Source organism: Falco rusticolus, chromosome 11 (assembly GCF_015220075.1).
Source record: "Falco rusticolus isolate bFalRus1 chromosome 11, bFalRus1.pri, whole genome shotgun sequence".
In the NCBI taxonomy this organism is placed as follows: Eukaryota; Metazoa; Chordata; class Aves; order Falconiformes; family Falconidae; genus Falco; species Falco rusticolus.
Genome location: NC_051197.1, coordinates 16531637 through 16554348, shown reverse-complemented (window position 1 = coordinate 16554348; position 22712 = coordinate 16531637). Strand labels below are relative to the sequence as shown.

The 22712-nt window shown below is 43.9% G+C and overlaps 1 protein-coding gene across 7 annotated transcripts; it reads left to right on the top strand.

Moving 5' to 3' along the window:
- The first annotated feature begins 783 nt into the window (after positions 1-783).
- MCOLN2 (mucolipin TRP cation channel 2) lies at positions 784-22643 on the top strand. Of its 7 annotated transcripts, none has more exons than XM_037403800.1 (15): positions 879-938; positions 3311-3396; positions 4251-4410; positions 6417-6590; positions 10180-10324; positions 10872-10959; positions 11104-11200; positions 11635-11734; positions 13277-13392; positions 14749-14898; positions 16222-16323; positions 16443-16565; positions 19186-19392; positions 20746-20861; positions 22267-22643. In XM_037403800.1, exons 2-15 carry the CDS (start codon positions 3329-3331, stop codon positions 22400-22402), a joined length of 1782 nt encoding a protein of 593 aa, XP_037259697.1. In that variant the 5' UTR covers positions 879-938; positions 3311-3328; the 3' UTR covers positions 22403-22643. The 7 variants fall into 7 exon arrangements, with proteins under 7 accessions (XP_037259698.1, XP_037259703.1, XP_037259704.1 ...); XM_037403805.1 differs by lacking the exon at positions 22267-22643 and adding an exon at positions 22093-22200 and having other exon boundaries at positions 920-938; XM_037403801.1 differs by lacking the exon at positions 3311-3396 and having other exon boundaries at positions 784-938.
- Positions 22644-22712: the final 69 nt, after the last annotated feature.

Genomic DNA, 22712 nt, shown 5'->3' with positions numbered 1-22712 from the left:
TGCTCATTTTGTCACTGCACATTGATGTTTGTTTGGGCTTTTGTTCCTTCTTCTTCCTTAAACAACGTGACTGTTACCACGGGCAGCATCCATCGAGCGCAGGCCGGCAGCGCCACGGGGCCACCCGCCGCGGGCCGGGGGCTGCAGCGCGGCCCCTTATGAGCCCGCGTTGGAGATGGGGACACGCGGGTCTGCATTAACCCCGTTACAGCACGTCCCCGGAGGGACCTGCGGACCTGCAGAGCCACCAGCCCCGTGGCAGCCGATCCGGCCCCGCACCCGCCCCGCGGCCCCCGCGCCCCACGCCCGGCGCCCGCGCAGCGGGGCTGCTGCGGGGGGAGGGGGGCTGCTGCGGGGGGGGAGGGGGGCTGCTGCGGGGGAGGGGGGCTGCTGCGGGGGAGGGGGGCTGCTGCTGCGGGGGGGAGGGGGCTGCTGCGGGGGGAGGGGGCTGCTGCGGGGGAGGGGGGCTGCTGCGGGGGAGGGGGGCTGCTGCGGGGGGGGACGGGGCTGCGGCGGGGGGGGAGGGGGCTGCTGCTGCGGGGGAGGGGGGCTGCTGCGGGGGGGGGAGGGGGCTGCTCCGGGGGGAGGGGGGCTGCTGCGGGGGGAGGGGGCTGCTGCGGAGGGAGCGGGGCTGCGGGGGGGGAGGGGGCTGCTGCGGAGGGAGCGGGGCTGCGGGGGGGGAGGGGGCCGCGGCAGCCCCACCTGCGGTGGCCGGGCGCAGGCACGTGGCCGGCGGGGCGCCCTCCTCCGCCCGGGCCCCATAAAGGCGGCGCGGCCGGGCGCGGGGCTGGCGGGCGGTGGGACGGGGCTGCCCGGCCCAGGCCGCTCGGGTGGCGGCGCCGGCTCCCCGCCGCCGAGGGTCTGCCGCAGCCCCGCGCCCCCGGCCCCATGGAGATCTCCCTGAAGTACCTGCCCGGCGGGCGCGCCGCCGCCAGCGGGTGAGCGGGGCGGGAGGGCGCGGCGCTGCCCGCCGGGGTCAGCGCGCCCGGGGAGCGGGAGCGGGGCGCCCCGGGGCGCGGGCGGGGCACGGCGGCCGTGCGGGACCGCGGTAACGGCACCGGGGGCGGGTGGCGCGGGGCTCCCGCGGTGCCCTCCGAAGGGGAGCCGGGCGGGCCGCCAGCCGGGGCCGTTACCGCCGAGCCGGGCTCTACCTCCGCCGCACAGGGTCGGTCCTGCCTTCCCCCCCCCCCCCCCCCCCCCCGGGGCTCGGTGCGTCCCGCGGGCCCGGGGGAGCTGCGGGTGCCCTGGGCCCTGCCCGCTGCCGGTGGGGGTGCAGCCTCGGCGGGGAGGGGGTCCCTCGGCGTTCTTGGGGCGCGCTGCAGAGAGCGCTGGGCGATGCCCGCCCCTGGCGAGTCCTGAACTTGGCGAAAGACGGTGAAGGTGCAGCTGGGGTTGCCCGGTCTCATGTGTAGAACTCAGCTCAGTGACTCTCTTGATATCTTTTTCCACCCCCCCCCCCCCATCTGGTTAATACCTCTTTAAGACCTAGAGCTCAAGCAGGTAAGTGTCGTTAATACGGAGCTCTGACGGACACTGTTAGTGTTGCTCCTCTACTGAATTGCTCATTTACCTTTTTTTTTTTTTTCTTTTTAAAAGCGGATCTATGCTCTGTGGCTTTTTAGCCACTTGATTCAATGGTGCTTTTTTCTGCTAGGTGAAGAGCTACGTATTGAAAGCGTATTTCCGAAGTAGGTAACTGTAAGTCGTAGTCATTGCTGTTGAAGCACATCTTTCTTCAATAGAACACTGAGCTTAAAGTGCCTCACTGCAACATGTTAGCCGAACAGTAGGTTTTCTTACCAGATACGGTATTGCAATGCAGTGGTGGCTATAGGAATGCAGCTTTTAGAATTGAATTAGTAACAATTACTATCTGTAACACACAACTCGATGACATTTAGATATGTATTTAAGCATGCATAGTAGCTCTGGTCTGCATTCACAAAACTTGCTTGTATCAGTGCTTTACAAAATGTGCTATGGAAACCTGTTGAGCAATGTTAATTACAGTGCAGTGTCTGAATCAAATTGCTCCGTTACTCTGTCTTGAGCTAGGTGCTTTGGATTATTTTTAGATGATTAGGCTAATAAGCAGTTGGTAGAGCTAGATGTTAGTAAATGTAGTAAGTCACCATTAATCACTGCGAGTTTTTTAGCTGCCTTAATACTTTGGTTGACATTTCTAGTTCTGCAGTTTTAATGTACTTTGTTCGGATGTTATTTTGAATCTATCCTGGAAGCAAATGGAGTGGAAAACAATTGCCATATCTCACCTATTGCCAAATGAATTATTTGTTAAATACTATACCAGAGAATGCCTGTTCTTTATTTGAAGACAAAGTCCAACAGTGATACAGGCTTGAATCTCTTCATCTTAAGTTGAAAAAGTATGTTGCTTTCCTTGGCTGAACTTCCTACTCACAGTTTCTACAGCTAATTAATAAAGGAAGCTAAAGACATCAGTGGAAATAATCCCTAGCCTGTAAAGTTAAAGTGAGGGTTGTGTAAAAGTGGAAGTATTGTTATTGTTCAGCATCAAGTTTTTAAAATAGCTGTAGGGGCTTGAAAGCCAACTTTGGAAAAAACCTCATCTTCTGTGAAATGTATTTGAATATCAAAGGAAACAGTGTTTGCTATAAAGTTTGGTTGATGTATTTATTAAGTTCTGTCAGTTCTGATGTGCTTTTATTAGAAGCTTAGGGGAGGGTTTTGCCCAGGTCCTGGAGTGGTTCTTGTGTCATACCTTCATGCTGTAAATACTGACCAGATCCAGGTTAAACCTGCTCCATTTCCTCTTTCTTTCCCACCTACTGCTATGACTTTTGCTTTGGGTTAGGTGCTGTTTGCTGTGTACCCACGAAAATGCTTCTGCCTGTTCAAGAGAAGCTGGTACAGGAGCAGTGCTGTCTTTGGGTGTCGGTGCGGGACTTAAGTACATATGTACCAGTTTCCTTAGACACTCACAGCTATATCATGTGCTTTTCTGTCAGAGGTCTTTAAATTTTTCAAAGTGTTTATATCTGAAACGTTATTAAAACTAGTTCAGTATGTTTTTAATGATAAATTTAAATAGGGATGTACTCTGCAGTTTGTTTTTCTTGAAACTGTCTCAAAATAAAAATCAGCCCACCACCTGTCATCTTCATGAATGATTGATTTAGGGCTGTATAATCAAGATAACCTTTGAACTCCTAATGTTAAAATAGAATACTTTTTTTGTTGTTTTCTCACTTCCTCTTATGAGGAAACATCACAGCGTCTGTAGACTTTGCTGTGTTTTTTAACTCTCGTTTCTCTCCTTGTGAGACAGCTTGTTCTAGCAAATCAAATGTGCTTTGCAGTCTGCGCTTTGGGCTTAAATACCTGTATACTTCAGACAAGTGAGGACTCAAAGAAGTAAGAATGCATCTGAAAACTTGAAATCAAATGCTTTTGGTTTTGACCTTGAGAGAAAATGTTATCTTTTATAAAATTAAGAACATGGGGAGTAATTTTCTGGGTGGTAAATGGGGCTGATAATTGGCTAATGTAGCCAGTTTCAGATATGATTGCTCTACCTTAACACGTAGAGGGAGGGGAAAAAAATTACAAGTTTGGTTCTGATCTTAGTGTGAAGTAGGAAAGTTCTGATAATTATGGTACTGGAAAACAGGGTTGAAAAGATTAGGAGAAGGGGAAAGTTTTTCAATGTCCCGTTCAGTTGAGAGGGGGAAACTTAGAGTGATTTAAGATGCTTATAACAAAAGTCCTCTGTGCTTGTTCGTTGGATTTATACATGCCTAGATATTTAAATAAATAAATGCCTATGAGTTTAGCCCTTAAAGGTGTGTGTTCATAAAAGAAGCATGCTGTGAAGCCTGCTCTGGTTGCTCTGTCTTGAAGACACCTTTTCTCATGGTAGAATGTGGGTTATTCAGAGAAATGTGTTAACAGTGGCTCTATTTGAAATGCTTAGCAAGTCTACATGCCTTTCTTTCTTAAACCTATTAGCGTTACAGATCCTTTTATTTAATGCCTGTTTCCTGAGAAACAGTTGTGTAAGTGTTGTGTTTTGATCTAATGTGATTGAATGATTTTTATTTTTTTTAAATGATGTGATTTTAGGGAAATTTCTTGCATTTTGCTGTAAAACAAACAGAAGACTGTTACAGACCTTTTATGTCGTGTGGTGAGCAGAGGTGAAACTGCAATATGAGGAACTTGTCTGTCAAAGCATTCTGTTGATTTCTAATTAACGTTATTTATGGCAGAAATATGATGGCTCAGTCAGATTTAGATCTAAAAGAGGCGGCCCTGAAGGAGGATTTGAAGTTTTACTTCATGAACCCATGTGAAAAATACAGAGCAAGACATCAAATACCGTGGAAACTGGTTTTGCAGATTCTGAAGATACTTATGGTTACTACACAGGTAATCCTTCTTCTGTTTTTGCTCTTAGAAAGCATAGCAATAGTGTGCAGGAGGAGTGGGTCTGTAGTTCTGGGCCTTTGCCATCCCTGGATATTTGTTACTGACTTGAATGTCCCGCTTCATAAAGAAAAAATACTATGAAAGGCGTGTTGAGGGGGAAGAATAACATAAACTAAGTTACAAAAGCCTCCTGGGAGACTTTGGGGCAGCATTTTTCCAGGTATTTTGCTGGTTTTAAGGTCACATTTTAAAGCAAATTACTCTTCCCCCTAAATCCAACGCTGTCTTCAGGCTTGCTGTCACACCACTGCTCTGTGTTCTGCTTCCTGTTACATTCAGAGTTTATAGCTTCACTGGACTGTTTCAAAAGTGATATTTTTTTGAAATCTGGTCAGTAATGTGAAGAACATGTACTGTGGTCTCTGGTGATGGCTGGGCTACAGGAATGAGATGTGCCCCTTGCTTCTGTCATCAAATGATGAATTTCAAACAGTCGGTCCCTAGATAGGCAGAGGCAGAGGGTGTTTTTAAAGTGCATTGGTATCACAGTGCAGTTGGTTATTTTACAGTCCACTAAGAAATGGTGACTGGAGGTTGAGGGGAGCGAAGTGGGACACTTCTGAAAGTAGAAATTGCTCTTCTGGACCTTTGAGATGTAGGACTGACATCTGACAGTCTGCAAACAGCTCCTAAAAACAGACTTGCAGGTTCCAGGTTTGTGTTTGACTCGCCCTCTAGAATGAAGGTGGCTTAGGTGTGCCTGCGGGGTGTTGGCAGCTCCTGCTCTTCCTCTCCTGGCTTCTGCAGCTGGTGCTGGGGCTGTGCCATGCTGGTGTCCTGCTGGGGCTCTGGCTGCAGGCACAAGCAGGATGCCGTGGTCGGGCTCTCTGGGCCAGACTAGCTAAAATAAGCTATTTACACTAGTGCTGGCACCATTGCGACCCATGGTGACAGGGCTGCTGAGAACAGGGAGTGTATTAAAGTGGAGGTGGGGAAGGAGGCAGCGGGCAGCATAAGCTATGAAGAAAGGGTGCCCCATCTCCAAGCAATTCTTTCTGGATCAAAAGATGATGTATTCCAGTGAAGGGGAAAAAATAGGTGTGCTTTCCAGTTTGCATTGTTTTGAATGAAGGAATTTAGATGTTAGTGGAGCTTCCTTTTTGCTTTGAGAGGTTTCTAAGTTTACATTTCTTTTGCTTGTAGTTTCTCACTCTTGCTTCTTCCCTACTTCTGCTGGTTACTTGCAGCGCTTGGAAGCTCCGTGCAGTAATGGGACAGTTTCACATTTGCTGTTAGTAAGTAGTTTAAACCTAGGCTGAAGGATTAGCTATTTGGTGCTTGGGATATCTTCCTGCTACTAGTGAAGAAACTCTTGCTGCTTGAGTCTCTAGCTTCTAGGCTCCATTTATACATTTTCCTTAGTGCTGGTGGGAAATGGGAGCATCCAAACAGTAGGGCAACACAAATCCTGAGTAGTAACTCTGCTGGCTGCTGCTTATTACAGCCTCCTTAACCAGCACCTGGGTCAGGCAGGTGATGCTTTTTGTTTCTGTGGGGTCCCACATAGGTTTGCTCTAATCCTGTGCTGTGTCAGGGGTAGGAAGAAGGTGCAGGAATTTGTCCCATAGCAAAGCAGGGCATTTCTGGGGTAGCAGGCTGTGCTGTCAGGTTAGCTTTTCTGCCATTTGCATCCTCAACAAAAGTTCTGGCAAATCCCAGTTAGAGTTGTTGGTCCAGGATGTGTGAAAGGTGGCAGTGATCTAGCTGGCTGTTCAGTTGCTGCCTGTAATTTTTGGAATTGGTAGGAGACTTAGATTTCTGTTTCCCTTGCCCTGCATGTGGTGACCTTGACTTTAGTAGTCTTATGGCATTAGTCAACAGATTCTTTGCTCCTGTTGTAGCAGGGTTATAGTCACAGGCACTTAAAGTCAAAGCTGTTCCCAAAATGTTGCTGCTTGACTGGTGTTCACAATTCAAATTTGGTTGTGTTTTTTTTTTCTTGTCAGCTTATTTTTTTTGGTTTGAGTAACCAGTTGGTGGTCTCATTCAAAGAGGAAAACACTGTTGCTTTTAAACACCTATTCCTGAAAGGCTATTCTGGAGTTGATGAAGATGACTACAGCTGCAGTATATATACACAACAGGATGCTTATGATAGCATTTTTTATGTTATTAATCAGGTAAGTGTGTGTGTTTACAGCTGTAGCTTTGGCTTTGACACTGTTCATCGTAAGCTTCTGCTAAGGCTCTGGGTTTCTGTCTCCATTCTTGGATTTCAGTTTTGATATTTCAGCAAATCACTGTAGGTGGGGTGTCCTGAAGTTTGTTGTTGTCTGTGTTTTTGTCTCTTGGAGAAGAATACAAACCAAAATTTTACTTGGGTAGTGTGTAGTACTGAAAGCCAGCAAGTTTGAAAATCGGTCATCTTGCATGAACTGGAACCTTTGTTTAGGTCTTACTTTGAAGAGCTATGGACCTGAACATACCTATGCATGGTATTTAAAAATATTTTGCTTACAGCTATACTGAGTTGCAGCATTGTAGTGAGTGCCAGAGGCTTCAAAATGGGGACTATCATACATCCAGGAGTGTAGGGGCACTTGCCTTGGTTAGGGGGGTGGTATTTTAAAGAACAGGTTCCTTTTTACAATCATGGGAAGAAAGTGAATAAGCCTAGGATGAAAATTCAGTAAGCATTTTTGTGTCTAATATTGATATATTGAAAGTCACGAGATGACAGTGTGTGTGTAAAATGAAACATCTCTTGTGTTTGTGGATGCTGATAAGCCCAGAAACAATTCATGCTGGATGAATGGAAAGTGGCTTTAAATCACCTTTTGTTTTCCTTGGGAACTGTTAAACTCCGTTTAAACTCTGGCAGTTGGTTTAAAGCAGTTTTGCTGCTGTCAGTCAGGCGTGGTGTGAAGGCTATATCTCCTTCCTAAACATGCACCCACCTGCGGCTGCTCCTGCTCTGCCATCTCCTCTAAGCTACAGCAGAGCCATCCACAGATCAAACCATCAGCTGTCTCCGCTGTGCGGGACATGGCCAAGACTCGGTCCTGGTATGTTAAATAAGCGTTGAAGTAGTCTTCTCAGCCTTGCTTTGACCTCTCAATATTGCCACTATTTCTGCTATAAAACTATGTTTGTTTTTTTTTTTCTTTCTTCCTTGCTTGCTTTGTCTCACTCTCCTTCTTTTGTAGGCACTAAGGCTGAGGTGAAGTCCAGATAGAAGACAGTAGAGAAATAATAGCTTTATATCATCAAGAATGAGCCAATGTGTGATACAGGCATCAGAAAAAGGTCTCTTCATAAAATGTCTATGTTTTATAAATGTAGACATATCCTTTAAGGAGATTAAACTTGTGTAATCTGGGTTCTTTAGTGTCATATGGAGTTCCTGAGGCTTTTCATCATATGTAAGACTTCAAAAAGTGTGCCTCCAGGTGAACATTATGGTGTTGCTTTTTTTTTCTGTTTTTTTTTTAAATTATTTTCAAGGATGCTCTCTAGGAAGAGCCAAACCAGGTGATCCTAAGCTAAAAGTAAGGCTTTTTTATTTTGAGCTGGGCAGCTAGAAGCCGTAGGTTTTGGTGTTTTGCGTTTTAGTTTAAACTGTGCAGCTGGGAGGTGGGGCGAGCAGAAGGTTATGATGTTGTGTAAGGTGGTAATAGGGCACAGCAAAGCAGAGTTGTTAAAAAAAAAAAAAAATTTTAGGCTTAGTGTAATGTACCACTGGGATATTTTCACTCTTTGGGGAAAATACCCTACCAACAAGCAAATAAAAACACCCTACAAAAACCCAAACAAACATACTTTTCCACTTTGAAGAGTGTGCAGCTCTTCCTTGCTCCTTTCCTGGGTCCAATTTGGGAAGTTTCTACTGCGAAGAAGCTGTGTGGAGTTGTTACACTTGTACCCTGCCCTGCAGCAGTGCCTGTGGGACTGGGATGTTCTGCTGGCTGCTCTGTGTCTGAGGCTGCTTAGAAATGTATAAATGGAAATTTGCTTTTACTGCTGCATAGTATTGCTTGAAAGCGGCCTGTGAGCAGCCCAGAGCCACGTGTTGTGCTGTCAGTCAGGCAGAGCCCGAAAGAGCACGTGGATGGAGCAACAGCTGTTGGGTGCAGTGATCTGGAGGTGTCCTCAGAGTGGAGTGGTGACTGTTCCCACTCACTCGACCTGCCTTAGTTAGACTTGGCTTCCTTAGTTTACTCTGAGTTGAAGATAACGTTCTGATGGTACAGAGGCTGTGCTTTTCTCCAGGGCTGTCTAAACTTGTTGCAAGCTCAGCTGTGAAGACTAGTAGTGACACTGTGAGGCAGAGCTTTGGGTGGAAACATGGTAGTTCCTTTTGGATGTGGAGCATGTGGTTATTAATGACTGCTGGGATTTTGTACCCCGCAAGATGAGCTAGTGGCTGTAATGCCCATAGGAAGGAGGAAATAAGATGACACGGAATGGTGCATAATAACAAAATCTATGTTTAAGGGAAAAAGGGTTTAATCTATATCAAAGTCAGCTGGATAGTTAAGGCATGGGAAACTTTCTCTGACCTCCCATGTTTATTTATATTGGGTCTCTTGGGAAGCTAGATGCTTCCCTCGGAGCAGACCAGTGCTGTGCACTGCCCTGAGCCCTTTCACTAGGTGAGGTATTGATGACATCTGAAGAATATCTAGATGCTTATGCCTTCTTCCTCAAAGGGCCATGGGTCTGGCTGGCTGCTCTTGGACGATGTTAGCTGGTGCAAAGCTGAGCTGTCAGGCAGCTGCCTGCATGGTTAGTCCTTGATTGCTCAGCTGTTCAGGAGCCAGGAACCACAGGGAGAGCTGTGCCCCAGGGTTTGCCTTGCTTGTGCAGGGCTGCAAGGTGTGACTCCAGGGATCAGAGGATCTGTCTTGCTTCCAGCAGACACCAAGGACGTGTGGAAGGCAAGCTGGGGGAGGACTGGCCTTGAATGGAGTTCTTCAGTGGTGCTCAGGGCTGATCCATGCGTGGACAGTGCTTGGCTTGGCATAGCTTTAGTCACTTCCACTTCTAGTCCTTGTTTTCAAGCTTATCTTACGGCACAAGTCACCTTCTTTGTATGTGTTTAGAGTAAGTGGAAAAAGAAAGCAAGTTTCTCACAGGTGTGTTTGCCGTTGCTTTGGTGCTTGTGTAAAGCAGGTGGGTTAAATTACTTCTGGAGGCTGCTCAAGCTCTGTGTATGTTCCTTGGTCGCTGGTTATATAGCGGACGCATGGCTTTCCTCTTCTGTAGTTGCACAGGGAACAGCTTCGGGTTTGCTGTGGGGGTGGATTTGATAAGAACTGTGATTTGGATTGTATGTAAAGCAATCAACTGTCAAGTGATGTGAAAACTAACGCCTTCATGAGGTGAACACATGAGATATCCCTGGAGTGTGTATGGTTAGTAGCAATAAATACAGCATTGAAGTTGCTGCCAGGCATCTAATTAAAAGCTGTCTGCTGGCTTGCTGGCTGGCACATGGGTAATCGTTTGCAGGCAGCCCAGTAGGTATGGGGCTGCCAGCCACTGTGTCACCAGGATGCAAATCACTAATAATTAGTGTCCAGCAGCCCTCTTAGCTTCCCATGAGATACCCACTCTCAGTTTACAGACTTTATGTGGAAATAAATGGGGGTTTTTGTTTTTTTAAATGTAAAAAGCAATATTGATGTGCATAACTCTGAGATTGCAAGTTACTATCTAATGCAAAAAAAGATGACTCTAACTTCTGCTTCTGTTTTGTTTTTAAACTAGTACAAGCAATTAAAGAACATATCCCTGGGGACGCTTGGTTATGAACATGATGGATCGGGTTTAAAAATCTGTAAACAACAGTATAAGAAAAGCACAATGCTTCATTCCAATGATACGCTGAACATAGATGTTTCTACTGAAACAGGTATGGTACTGTTGTATTAAAAAATGTCTTGCTATGGAGTACTACTATTCTAATGCTAAATCAGTAAAGCTTAAAACCAATAGCTTTGTGTGGCAATAGCAGGGATGTTACCATGCCTCCTGCCTGTTTCCTCCTTGGTGTTTAGTACCTGCCCAGAAATGACAGCTGTCGTTCCTAAACTATAGGAAGATGTCATTAGCAGGTTGTTCTGTTTGGTTGATGATTTTTTTTTTGGGGGGGGGGGATTTTTTTCACACACACACCCCCCACACCCCAAAGTTCAGGTACAGAATCTGGGGTGCTGGTCGGTCTGTACCTTCAGCGGGTGGGTGCCCTTACCGCCTCTTGGAGCTGTCTTGGCTGCTAGCTACTCTGGAGTAAGTACATGAACCTGCTTCTGATCCCACTGGCTGGATCTCTGTATGGATAGGCTTGCTCAGAATTAACATTTTGCCTGATTAGGACTCGTTGTCTGTTTTCTAGTTAAGTCAGTTTTATGCTGTTTCCTAAGTTTTTAAGACTACAGCTTTTTCTCTTCTCTCTCCAGAATGTATCTTTTTAAAGCCACAGGAGCTAGCCAGTAAGAAGGCTGAACAGAAGCTGAACTCCTCTTTTTTCAATCTTGAATTTTACAGGTAAAGTGGGGTGGGGGGAATTTTTTTTTATTTCAACTTGTCCTTTCATATATATTATATGATGGATTCTGATTCATGCAGTTGGTGTATGTATCTTTTTTTGTGTGTATTTAAATATACTTATGTGCTTTTTAAAACATGCAGGCTTATACAGGTTGAAATCTCCTTCAAGCTGAAAGGCATTGCTCTACAGACAATCCATGCCCGTGAATTGCCTGACTGCTATGCATTTCAAAATACTGTAAGTGAATATGGTGTATGGCACTTCCAATGCTCTATGTATAATAAAAGCTTAAGCTAAGGGGTAGGTATCGTCCTTGTATCTAGACAGCAAGAGAGAAGCAGCTGAGCATGTCCTGGCCCTTACTCCTCCTTCCCAAAGGCTTCTGAAATGGTGTTGCCACTGCACAATGTTTTGTGGTATTCCAGCTGGTAACTTCATAACCTGAGAAAGGAATAAGTATTATTCTTCTAAAGGTTAAACTTGAAGCTTGGCCTCTTGGAATACTGCTTTTTATGCAGTATGGGTCACATCCGCAAGTTATGTCTACGCCACCATTTAGGGTGACAGTGTTCTTAAAGCTTACCTGACTAACAAATATTGCAGTTAGCAGGATTTGTTTTCTGGAATGAAATTTTGCTACTTCTGTTTCTGATATACTTCTGTGTTCCCAGATAACTTTCAATAATAGAGCTCAGAGTGGAAAAATGAAAATCTATTTTGATAGTGACACTGATATTCAAGAGTGCAAGGACTGGCACATATTTAGCTCTGGTAAGTATGGCACATGTGTGGTTGCGTGATAAGTGTTGGGCAACTCCCATCGCTTCCCCTGCTCTATAACAGTTTGTCCAGCAAGATATTCCCCATTCTGTCCTTCCCTTTCCCGCCCTTAAAACAAGACAAAAACCCCCACCAAAACCCCTTGCCTGATGCAACTCATTACCTCTTTGTAATTAAGAGCTGCGAAATAATTCCTTTTCATGAGGGTATTGAAATGAGGTGACATGGGCATCTCTGTATTAGTGCTCTGTGTTAGCAGCAAGCTGTACCTGGAAGGAGGGTGAATGTTTCTTCTATAGATTTTAATTTTTCTGCTGCTCTGAGATCACTGAAACAATTTTAATGCACTAACAATGGTAAATCCTAACTCAAACCTTCTACAGCTTTCAGTTTTTTGTTGTGTTGGGTTTTTTTCTCCTCTAATTGAAGTGTACTATTTCTGGAAGTAGAGATTTTTTTTTTTTTTAACCACTGCTGCTAGATTTAATGATGTGCATGAACAAAGGGTGGCATCTGCCTTGTATTTCTAGTGTTAAGGCTTGGTCTGATAGCTAAGGAATATATGCTAAAAGCCCCTTCAGAGCAATAGTAGCTATGACTGAGCACTGTGCAACTGCTTCTCCCATGCGTTGACTTGCTGTAAAGGACTGTGGTGAAATAATGTTTTCACTGTGCTATATAGGATCTTGATTAGCAAATATGTCAACTGGCTTGCCTTTTGCTTGGGCAAAGCCAGCTTTTCTCTGATAATACCACGGAGTACTGATACTAAAGGGGTCTCTTAGAGCACACTCTGAATAACCATGAAGTGTTAAGGCTTGTGTCTATGTATAACTTCTTGTGGCTGTCTTTCAACTAGCTGTTCTTGAGTAATTTATTTTGCATGTAATAACCAGTTGAGGGAGCGTGCATAATTCTTTAATAAAGGTAAGGTGAAGTGCTATTGCAACAGTTAAAGATAGGTGTTTGCCTATTTCATATAGTTAAAATCTATGTTGTGAAAAAGGTAGGGACAATTGAGAGGAGTAAGCAAAGGAAAACACCTGATTTGGGTTCACATAATGGCTTCTAAACCATCGGATGAAAAGAATATAGTATAGAAAGTCATACAAGTTTCTGATTGCCAGTGAGGGCATAAGAAATAAGGCAGGATCTTTTGGTTTGGTTGGTTTTTTTAACTTAGTGTTGATATGGGCCAAAGTCTGTGTTTCTCTTACCCTCTGCAGTCATAACACTGTTTGAGCACAGACGGACAGGTAAACAGTGGAAAAGGGGGTCACCTGTATTAATACACCCATTTGGGGTTTATTTTGAAGAAAGTGAACATGCTTTTCACTCTTGTGGCCCAATTTCCATAGCTGTTTTCATGGAATTCTCTGGTCTGTTAAGCTCAAGGTATGCTTGCAGGAAGAATATTTCTTAACCCATCTATTTATGGGTTGAGAGTGTTTAAATGCTAAATATCTTGTAGCAATTTGTGCTGAGAGAGATGTGAAAAGACTAACTCTACATCCTTTCCTTGACTCTTTACAGTTCTGCAGAAGAACACTCAATATATTCTAGTCTTTGATGGGTTTGTCATTTTAAGTTGTTCTGCTTCTCTCATTCTCTGCACACGATCCATCGTTCTTGCCTTGAGACTACAAAAGGTAAGGACAGTGCTGGCAATCTCAATGCTTGCTTTGTCTCTGTCTTGTTTGTCACTAGTCTTGTGAAATGACGTGTTCTGAAACATTGAGTAGTAAAATCTGTTGCAGGAGATAGCTATAATAGGAAGTCAGCAATCTCTGGAAAGGATGTGTAGATGTCTATGAAGTGTTTCTAGCTGTTTGTGTAGTGCTGTAAGTGAGAAAGAATTTCATTATGTCTCTCAATGGAAAAAGGAGACTTTTCTTTGTCCAGGATTTTACGCAAAAAAAGACTTCTGAGTCTTTGGGCTGCTAACAGCCAACACACCTTGTACCTTCAAAACATGAATTCTTCCTTCCCTGGTTTCAGAGTAGAATTCCCATAGAGGTCTGGACATAAACTAATGCCATCTAAACATCCCTCAAAGCCAGCTCTAACTGGAGAAAATGTAAAGTATGGCATAGAGTCTAACTGGCTGGGGTTTTTTTGGTCTTTCTGGGGCTGGAAGTACCCTCTTTCAGTTCTTCTTTCCTTCTCCTGCCGCAATCCCTGATCAGTCTGCTGTCACCTTCCCTGCTCACCCTCATTGGTGGACTGAGACTAGCCCTGTCCAACTTCATCTAAAGCTGCTTGCAGAGCTTCATGTGAGCAGAGTCAGCTCTTCTGGTCCAAATACTGATGCAGAAAAAACAGCGAGGCTCTGAGATGTGACGGCTTTATAACCATTAATTGACACAAACTTTGCAAGCGCACAGCTTATGAGAGAAGAGCGTGGGGTAGGTGGGATATGGAAGTACAGGTACTTGCTGATCTTGTTCAATATATCCTTTTGGTAGCTTGTAAACAAGACAAGGGTGAGGAGGACACAATTCAGCAAAGGCATTGTTAAACTCCTGTCAGGAATAGGGACATCAGCATTTATTCATGAGCAAAAAGAGCAAGTGAAAGCAGGTAGGCAGTGTTGGGAGTGAGATGTGCTATTGTCTGCCCTCTTGGAAGTGAGCGCTCTCACCTTAGAGTTGTATTTGAGTTATTAATTTTCTTTCACTCCTTCAGTTGGGTGGCTTTGCTCTGTTGGAGGTGGATAGAAACTTTTGTGAAGGGTGTTAAAAAGGGGCTGACAGGTCATGGTTAGGCTAGTAGGGATTGGCTATGAAGTTAGCTCTTCTGTGGGAAGCTGGCTTTCACTGGCCTAAACCAATCTTAATTTTCTTCTTATTTCTGTTGCTATTGAGTGGGTTTTAATCTAGTATTCTGATGAATACTATAGGAAAAGGGGGTATGTGAAACTTAAGCACTGCTGCACTACTGGAGCATCTGTACATAATTTTCATCTAAGGTGACCTGTAACTAAACACCTAAATATTTGTCTATAGAGATTTGTGAACTTCTTCTTGGAGAAATATAAGCGTCATGTCTGTCACGCTGATCGCCTGGAGTTCATAAATGGGTGGTATGTCCTGGTAATTATCAGTGATGTGATGACAATCATTGGGTCGATCCTAAAAATGGAAATAAAAGCCAAGGTGAGTGTTTAATACTTCAGATAAAATACTAGTCTTGTTGCAACCAAGTGTAATGTGTTTAAACTTGGACAAATAACAAGAAGACTAGTAACTATGATAGCTCATTTTTTACTTTTGCTGGTTCTTACTACTTCAGTTCCTAGTGCTAGGTTGACTAATAAGTGGTTTCAGTCCCTTTTCCCCAAAGGCTTTCAGTAAGACCGTGTAAGCAATTCAAACATCTTACTTCCACAGTGCTAAGACACCTAATCCCTGGTATAGGACCTGGGTTGTGTGTGGTTTTTTTTTTGTTAGGAGCTGTCTAACAACAACTTGGGTTGTTACAGCTTCTTACAGAAATGGTACGTTGTACAAAGGCACCAAGAGTCATCTCCTTGGATAAAACAGGGGTCTTGATGGCTCTCTGAGCTACAGGCACAGTGTCACCTGCTAGTCCTTGACCTCCCCGTCTGGGCTTGATGAAATCAATATGCTTTGTCCAGCTGGCAACTCTTCAGGGGGATTTTGGAGTTAGGTTTTTTGGTTGTGGTTTTTTTTTAATTGTTTAAATAGAGCATTATGTCAACAATTCATGTGTTCACTAAACTTTGTGTTCTGGGAAAAACAGGGTCAGTAGTGTGCTGCTCCTGCCTTGTGTGCTAAGGCTCAAAGGGCAGATGCCCAGAGTGGCCTTCAGGGGAGGCACCTGAGAACCTCCAGCTGCATGGTGAGGTGGGGGGATGAGGGTAGGAAATCTTGAGCTAGATGGGTATCTCATGCTTATTGCAACCAGTTCTAGCTTTCTGAAGTAAAATGCAAGTAGAATTGGTTATAAACTTCACTGGTAGTAAAAATGATGTTTGGGCTCCAAAGAGCTGCCAGCCTGTTGCATTCAGAGATGTAAACACATGTAGCATGGAAAGAGCTGTAGTCCTGAGGCTTACTTTTTCATTTAAATAAAGGCTCATGCTTTTCTAAATAGTGAATGAGAGCTTGCTTGCTTAATGATTGCATATATTAACCTAATTTAAACAAAAACTTGGAGGTATTCAGTCTAATTCTAAAACTGTTGCAACCAAAGTAAGGTCTTTAGTTGCTCCAGACTTCGTGCAAAACTTCAAGAATATCAGCGTAGATATGCTTTCATTTGCAGCACTATTGCTTATGAGCGATCTCAGTAAATAACTGCTGTTCACTTTGGTCTGATTTTTGTGATGTAGCAACATCCCTTCACTATTGGCTTGCCCTGCTTTGTTTGTTTGAGCTGCTGGAACTTGAATAGCTGTCAAGTTGGCATACCTACTGCTTTGTAACTTGACCACCTGCTCTGTTTGGATCCCTCAGAACCTCACAAGTTACGATGTCTGCAGCATTTTACTTGGAACATCAACTTTGTTTGTCTGGGTTGGAGTCATCAGATACCTGGGATATTTTCAAACCTACAATGTAAGGCAGGAGTCAAATATTTAACGATTAAAGCATATATTTATGTCTGTCACTCTTATTCAGGTCTCTTTAACTTGTGGCTTTTTTCCGCTTCTCTGTTCCTCCACCCTGACTTGTAGGTGCTCATTTTGACTATGCAGGCGTCATTGCCCAAAGTGCTAAGGTTTTGTTGTTGTGCTGGAATGATTTATCTTGGCTATACTTTCTGTGGCTGGATTGTCCTCGGACCTTACCATGAAAAGGTACATCAGTAGTTTTACTCTTTTTCTGCTTTAATGACACATATCTGTGTATAGTTCCTAGTTATAACAACAGAAGTGGATCTTAAATTCAAGTTTCTGTTTAAAAAGTGTAACGTGAAGAACACGGGAGCGTTTCCATTTCCATATGTACCTCCTGCCACCTGCTTCTTTTAACAAAATAACTGTTCTTGCTTTCACTGTGTGCTTGAACTCGATGTAATCCCCAGCACAAGGCTGGGTTTGTGAAGAGTGGATGGTTTATCCAGGCGATGTCTGGCTGGAGACCACAAGCGCGTTGCACCGTCTCTCTCGCCCTCTCCTGGCAATCCCGGTTCAGTGGGGTTTGAAGATGCACCAACTAGTTCAGTTACTGTTCCTGGGAATCTTTTGGCTTTGACTTTGTTTTTCCAAATCTTTCTGGTGCCGTATGACTTCAGCTCCTAAGTCTTGACTCATAAAGGGCTGGATGAGTGCTTGTCTCGTTTACTTGGCTTCCTGTGGGGGTGTGTGTTGTGGGGTGTTTTGCTTTGGATTTTCGTGGATGTTGGGGGGGGTGGGGTGTTTTGTTTTGTTTCTTAAGGTTAATACCAGAGTATGTGCCTGGTAGGTCATCTTGTCTGAAACATGGGTACAGGAGTAAGGCTTCATACATTCCAAAACACAAGCAAAAACAACTGTAAAGCTCCCCCCTGCCCCCCCCCGCCCTTTGGTGGATGCTCTATGTGACAGTTTGAAAAAAGGCAGGTTCCTGTTGTGATATTCTAGATGTCCATTGATGAGTAACAAATGTATGACTTCTTGTTTGTTGGTGACAGTATACAGTCTTAACAGACACATGCTGCAGTGCGCTTTTTCAGCTTCTTGTTTCCCCAGAGCTTGGATTCCTCTAACATAATGTAATTTGCTCCTTTGAGAAATGTAGGTATTCAATCCACACGTTTTCATGTTTTAAGTTGGTGACAATACATTTCTGTGGGATGCTGGATGCTGCGTGATCCTTAGTCATGCCAGAGGCTCAATTATTTATAACAAGCACAGCGTAAATACTGTTGTAACTTCCCTGCAGCAAGTACGTTAATTATCTGAGCAGAAGGAGGTGTAGTCAATGTGCTTATCTATGAAAATGTTACCTCTTGCTAGTGTCACCGATCACTGTGGAGGAAAGCCAGCGCAGCTGGGGGGGGTGTTCTGACAGCTCCCCGCTGAAAGTCAGTGCTGCCCAAGCCCGTGGCTGGGCTTGCCAGGCTCTCCTGCTGCACCAGTGCCCCCAGTAACACATGGGAAGGGCTTTCCCTGCTCTGCAGGTATGCAGGAGCCAAGTCCCTATGTTCAAAACCAGGGGAATATGTATGTTGCTTTTCCTTCCTCTACTACAGCCAGGGAGAGGGAGTGGGAATCCTGCGTTTTGTTACGTTGATCCAGGGGCTATAGGTGAGCAGCCCTTCGCAGGTCCGTCTTTGTGTCAGTGCATCGAAACTCATGGGTTGCTCAAAAACTACCTGTGTCATGCACCACTTCTTCCCAGATAACATACTGCTGGGTTTCATACTAGCTCTAAAAACGCATACTAAGAGTAAATAAAAAAGCGCCATAGTTAAACCCAGACCTACTATTCTTGTACAACTGTGTTCTCCTTACAAGTGTATGCTACTTCACCTCTTGTTTTCAATATAGGACTGCAGTCCAAGTGAGTGTAGTTGTGTTACTTCATTGATAATAACTACATTAAAACATTGTGTGTTAATTCATATTGTCCAATAAAGTATAGTTAACAAATCCAGTTCTTTAGAGGGGTGGAGCAAGAGTGGGAAGTGTGCTTACCTGGTGGTTGAATGGAATTTAGCCTCAGGGAATGTTCCAGCCTGGGGAAATGGAGCTGGGAATTTCAGAGAATGTCCTTGAAATGAAACCATGTTTTTGTCCAGGGTCTGCTTCAGTAGGTTCACAATACAGCTATAGTTCGTACCTACAACTCGGAAGGCTTTCTGAATGACAGGTAGATGATGTTGTTGCAAGACAAATCTAGTTTAGATCGTTCAAGCTCTGAAGGCTATATGCTGTCTCCAATTCCTTAATACAGTATTGATTGATTACCCATAATCTAGTAATGCGGCCGAGCTGGGAAACCAGAGAATGTGCATTTTGTTCCCAGTGCACCACCACTGATTTACTGTATAGATTCTGTGGAATCGCATTATCTGTGCTTTGGCAAATGGGATGATATTTTCCTGCAGGTCTAAAATTGCTTAAAATTCGGTAACTTAAACTTTCAGTGCTGGTCAGTTATTGACTGTATTGCATGTTGAGCACAAGAAGTTTATTTTTTGTTAATCTTTTATTTCTGATGTCAATATATAATGCTTAGCCAAGATTATATTTCTACATGGATCTATTACTAATGTGTATGTTTTGGCCTGAATGTACAGGAAAGAAAGTGTGGTAGCATTTGATTGATGGGGTTGGCTTTTTAATTCTGCAATGAGCAAAACTTTTTTTTAAACAAACACACAAAACAAAACCAAAATTTACTTTTGTTTTTATAACCCTTTTTTCACTCTCCATTTAATCTGGGTGACTGTTCTTCACATTCTGTCAATAATTTGTACTTGTTGTTTTCTAGTTTGAAGATCTGAACACAGTGGCTGAGTGTCTGTTTTCTTTGGTCAACGGTGATGATATGTTTGCAACGTTTGCTCAAATCCAGCAGAAGAGCACCCTGGTGTGGGTGTTCAGTCGGCTATATCTGTATTCCTTCATTAGTCTGTTCATATACATGATCCTCAGCCTTTTTATTGCACTCATTACTGACTCCTATGACACCATCAAGGTAAAACATTTTTCTGCTATGCTTCTGATCAGTTTTGTATTGATTCTTGTTAATCACTCAGTAAGATACTGTCTCTAGCATTAGTTATGATGACTGGTGAGACTATTAAAGTCTCTTAGCTTAGCCTGTTGTGAAACTGGGGGGATGACTGGGTAGTCATACAAATGACTAAGCAATAATTGGTTTGGAAGATAATCCTTAGTGTGTATCCCTGTTTTGTATTTCCTGCTGCTTCACCTGGCTTCCAAAAGGTAAGTGGAGGGATGAGTGGAAAGAGTCAGTTTTTTAGGAAAACAGAGCTGGGTAAGTCATGTTGGAAGTGAATGTTTCTTATGGCACCAGAAGCTGAGGTCAGGAAGAGTTTTCTGGCATCTCAGGGAATATCCCCTTGGCAGTAGCGTGGCAAAGGCCAAGCAGATAACTCTAAACTCATTTAAGTGTCCAGGCTTGCTTAACGAGCTGCTTGGAAACGTGTGGTTAAAAGGAAGTGTCTTCCAAAAGACGCGCTACTTCTTGTTCAAGTTAAAATTGTGCCATCCATTTCCAGTACAAACTGGCTGAAAGTGAAACTAAGTTTTCAGTAATTACCTTTTGTTCTTGTCCTCTAGTACTGTGTCCCCTTTGTGCTCCTGGTAGCTGCAGTAACCAGGGGGAAGGCAATGTGGATCATGCTCTTTGGCTCTCATTCCTTTTTCTTGTCTTAGTATCAGATAAACAGGCCAGCAGAATCAGGCTAGTCTGGCATGAATTGCAGCTTCCAGGCCAAGCAAAAGCTCCACTTTCTAAGCATCTCGAAATAAAACTTAACTGTCTCTGCTTCTGAGTTTATTGCATGGTCTGACCCGTGAAATGTTTCCCTGTTATTCATCCTTCCAAGCACTCATGTGGATCAATGAGGAGCTGTTCCAATGTGCAGAACTAGTGTTTTGCAGAGCATTTCTTCAGCCTGCAATGCTGAATATCCACATTAGGGCCCTTCAAATCTAGCATTGGGGTGGCTATAGAAAATGAGCCCAGGGCGCCCACAGTGAGTGAAGCAGCTCGTGTGAACAAGGGAGGATCAGTGTCAGTATGATTTGAGATCACTTTCTTGGTCTTATGGATAGCAAACAAAATTAATGTTGGTCACAGATTCTCTTACATTTTATGTCACTTAGATTGCTTTATTCCATCAACTACATATGTGGTGTTTCTAGGATGGGATTGGATGGTGTTTTTTTTTTCTTCCTACAGCAACACTGAACAAGTGAACAAAGTACTCTGGTTTTGAGTATCACATTCTAGAGGAAGTTTTAGAACACATCATGCCTGGTAACTTCTTGTGTGTTGCAAATGAAACACATTCTCTTTCAGAAATACCAACAAAGTGGGTTTCCAGTAACAGATCTACATGAATTTCTGAAAGACCATGGCACTGTTGGTTACAGAAAAGAAGAAACTTCCATGCCATTCATCTGCTGCTGTAGGAGGTCAGTAGGGTGTTTTTACTGAGTGTTTTTCTCAGAAGTATGCAAGTTAGCTTCTCACTGCAAAGTGCTGTTTCACAAATGCTGGAGCACCCAGAATTCAGCCTGTGGAATATTTGGACATTGTTGTTCCTCTTGTGCTTTACTTTGTGTTGGATCTTTAGTCTGCTGATAGTGCAGGAGCAGCCATTCTGAGCTTAAATGCATGTTTTAAGTGTTTTGCTCATAGGGAAATTACCATGCAGAAACTGGTGGAAGCTGATGGAAGGACTGCAGAGTATAACATGGAACTGCTGAGGAGTCAGAAGCAAGCTAAGTCCGCTTCATAGGGTTCTGCCAGTCTCCTATTTCCAGCAAGCTTTTCCACAGCTAGGCTGAGAGTTGTAGCAGAAAGTAAGAGAATGCAATTCGGCCAGGGGACCAGTACTTAATCCTGAAGCTATGCTGTGCCTGTGAGGCAAACTGGTTCAATAACATAGGTCAGAATATTGGGAAACACACTTGTAAATGTCTGGTTGTGACCAAACTCAGGCCTTTGGAGGTCTTAGCAGTGTTTTTGAGCTTGTGTTGGTGAGAGATGAACATCTCGCCTGGTGCTTGCTGGTCTGGAAGTTGACTCTTTGAATTCTGTTTCTGAGAAAACCTGGTTGTGGGCACTGTGCAAGGAAGCCAGGCTTTGGGAGGAGGAATAGAGCTGAATGTGAACACTTACTCAATCCTGACTGGTGTAACAAATCCTGTTTTAGCAGTACGGAACTTGTCTACTTAGATACTGAGGCTTTTGTGAAATACAACTTTATACTTTTGATCTACTCTGGTAGATGGAAACCTCATAGCCAAAAGGAGTATGTGAGATGATGATGGGCAGGTATCCCAGCAGTTGCTGTGGATGCTTGAAGGCCAGCTAGTTAACAGGAACTCCAGCCAGGTACAGCTTCAGGTTTCACATCCAAGTCATTGTGCAGGATCAGAGACTTCTGTCTGCTTGAGTGTAATAAATATGCTTTACAGTAACATGCTGCAGAGTATTGAGGGCTCAAGCCTAGTAGCTGGAGTAAAAACCTAGAGGTTTTGCTACTATAGCAGTTTCTGCTTGATTGTCCCAGTGCAGGTGTTGGAGCTGTATGCTGAAATAGGAGAGCACAGAACAGAGGATTAAAACCCAACTTGTATGGGTAAACGCTTCCTATTGCATTTCTTGCTGAATTAAAAATTGTGGGTTTGTTTTTTGCAGACAACAGAGTGATGACAGCTTGATACTTATTAATTGATGGTTATACATTAAAATTCACAACTAATACATGCTAAGAAAGCATAGTTGTACGGAGAAGAATAATTCTCCAGATTGCAATGAAACTCACTATCTGGACCTGCCTCGTTGTGAACAGACTAATCTTACCTAATTAAGGTGTTTTCAGAAGAAAAGCTGCTGTGACATCAGCTGGCTGACCAGGAGGAGAGCCAAGAAGCTGCATCTGGAAGAGAGCTGTGAAGAACTCTGTGTTCTTGCCGCAATGTCTGTCATGTTAAAGGCTGATCCTTGAGCATTGTCCGTGGGAGCTCTGTTTTGCTAATCACATCTAGGAGGAAAGAAGGTGGCCCTGAATAAGCTGTTGTTACTAAGAAAAATTTACAATTTAAAAAAAATATTCCATGTTAAAAATACTAAATAAAAGGTAATCGAGAAGAAGGGAGGAGTTCTTCACTTAAAGTGATGCATTCAGCCTGTAACTTCTATGTGGTACAACTCCATTTCCCTGAAATAAATTTTTGTAAAACTACAAAGCTGCACGAAAGTGTGAAATAACTGCTATTCTCCCCCTTGTGTATCATTTTAATGCAAACCTTGTATAG

What these genes read in the sequence shown, in the direction of transcription:
- MCOLN2 (XM_037403800.1), top strand. Translation starts at nt 3,329, where the DNA reads ATGTGCTTTGCAGTCTGCGCTTTGGGCTTAAATACCTGTATACTTCAG. An exon ending in TTTTTTATGTTATTAATCAG is followed by an intron (nt 6,591 to 10,179) that starts GTAAGTGTGTGT and finishes TTTTTAAACTAG; the next exon opens with TACAAGCAATTAAAGAACAT. An exon ending in ACTCCTATGACACCATCAAG is followed by an intron (nt 19,393 to 20,745) that starts GTAAAACATTTT and finishes ATTCTCTTTCAG; the next exon opens with AAATACCAACAAAGTGGGTT.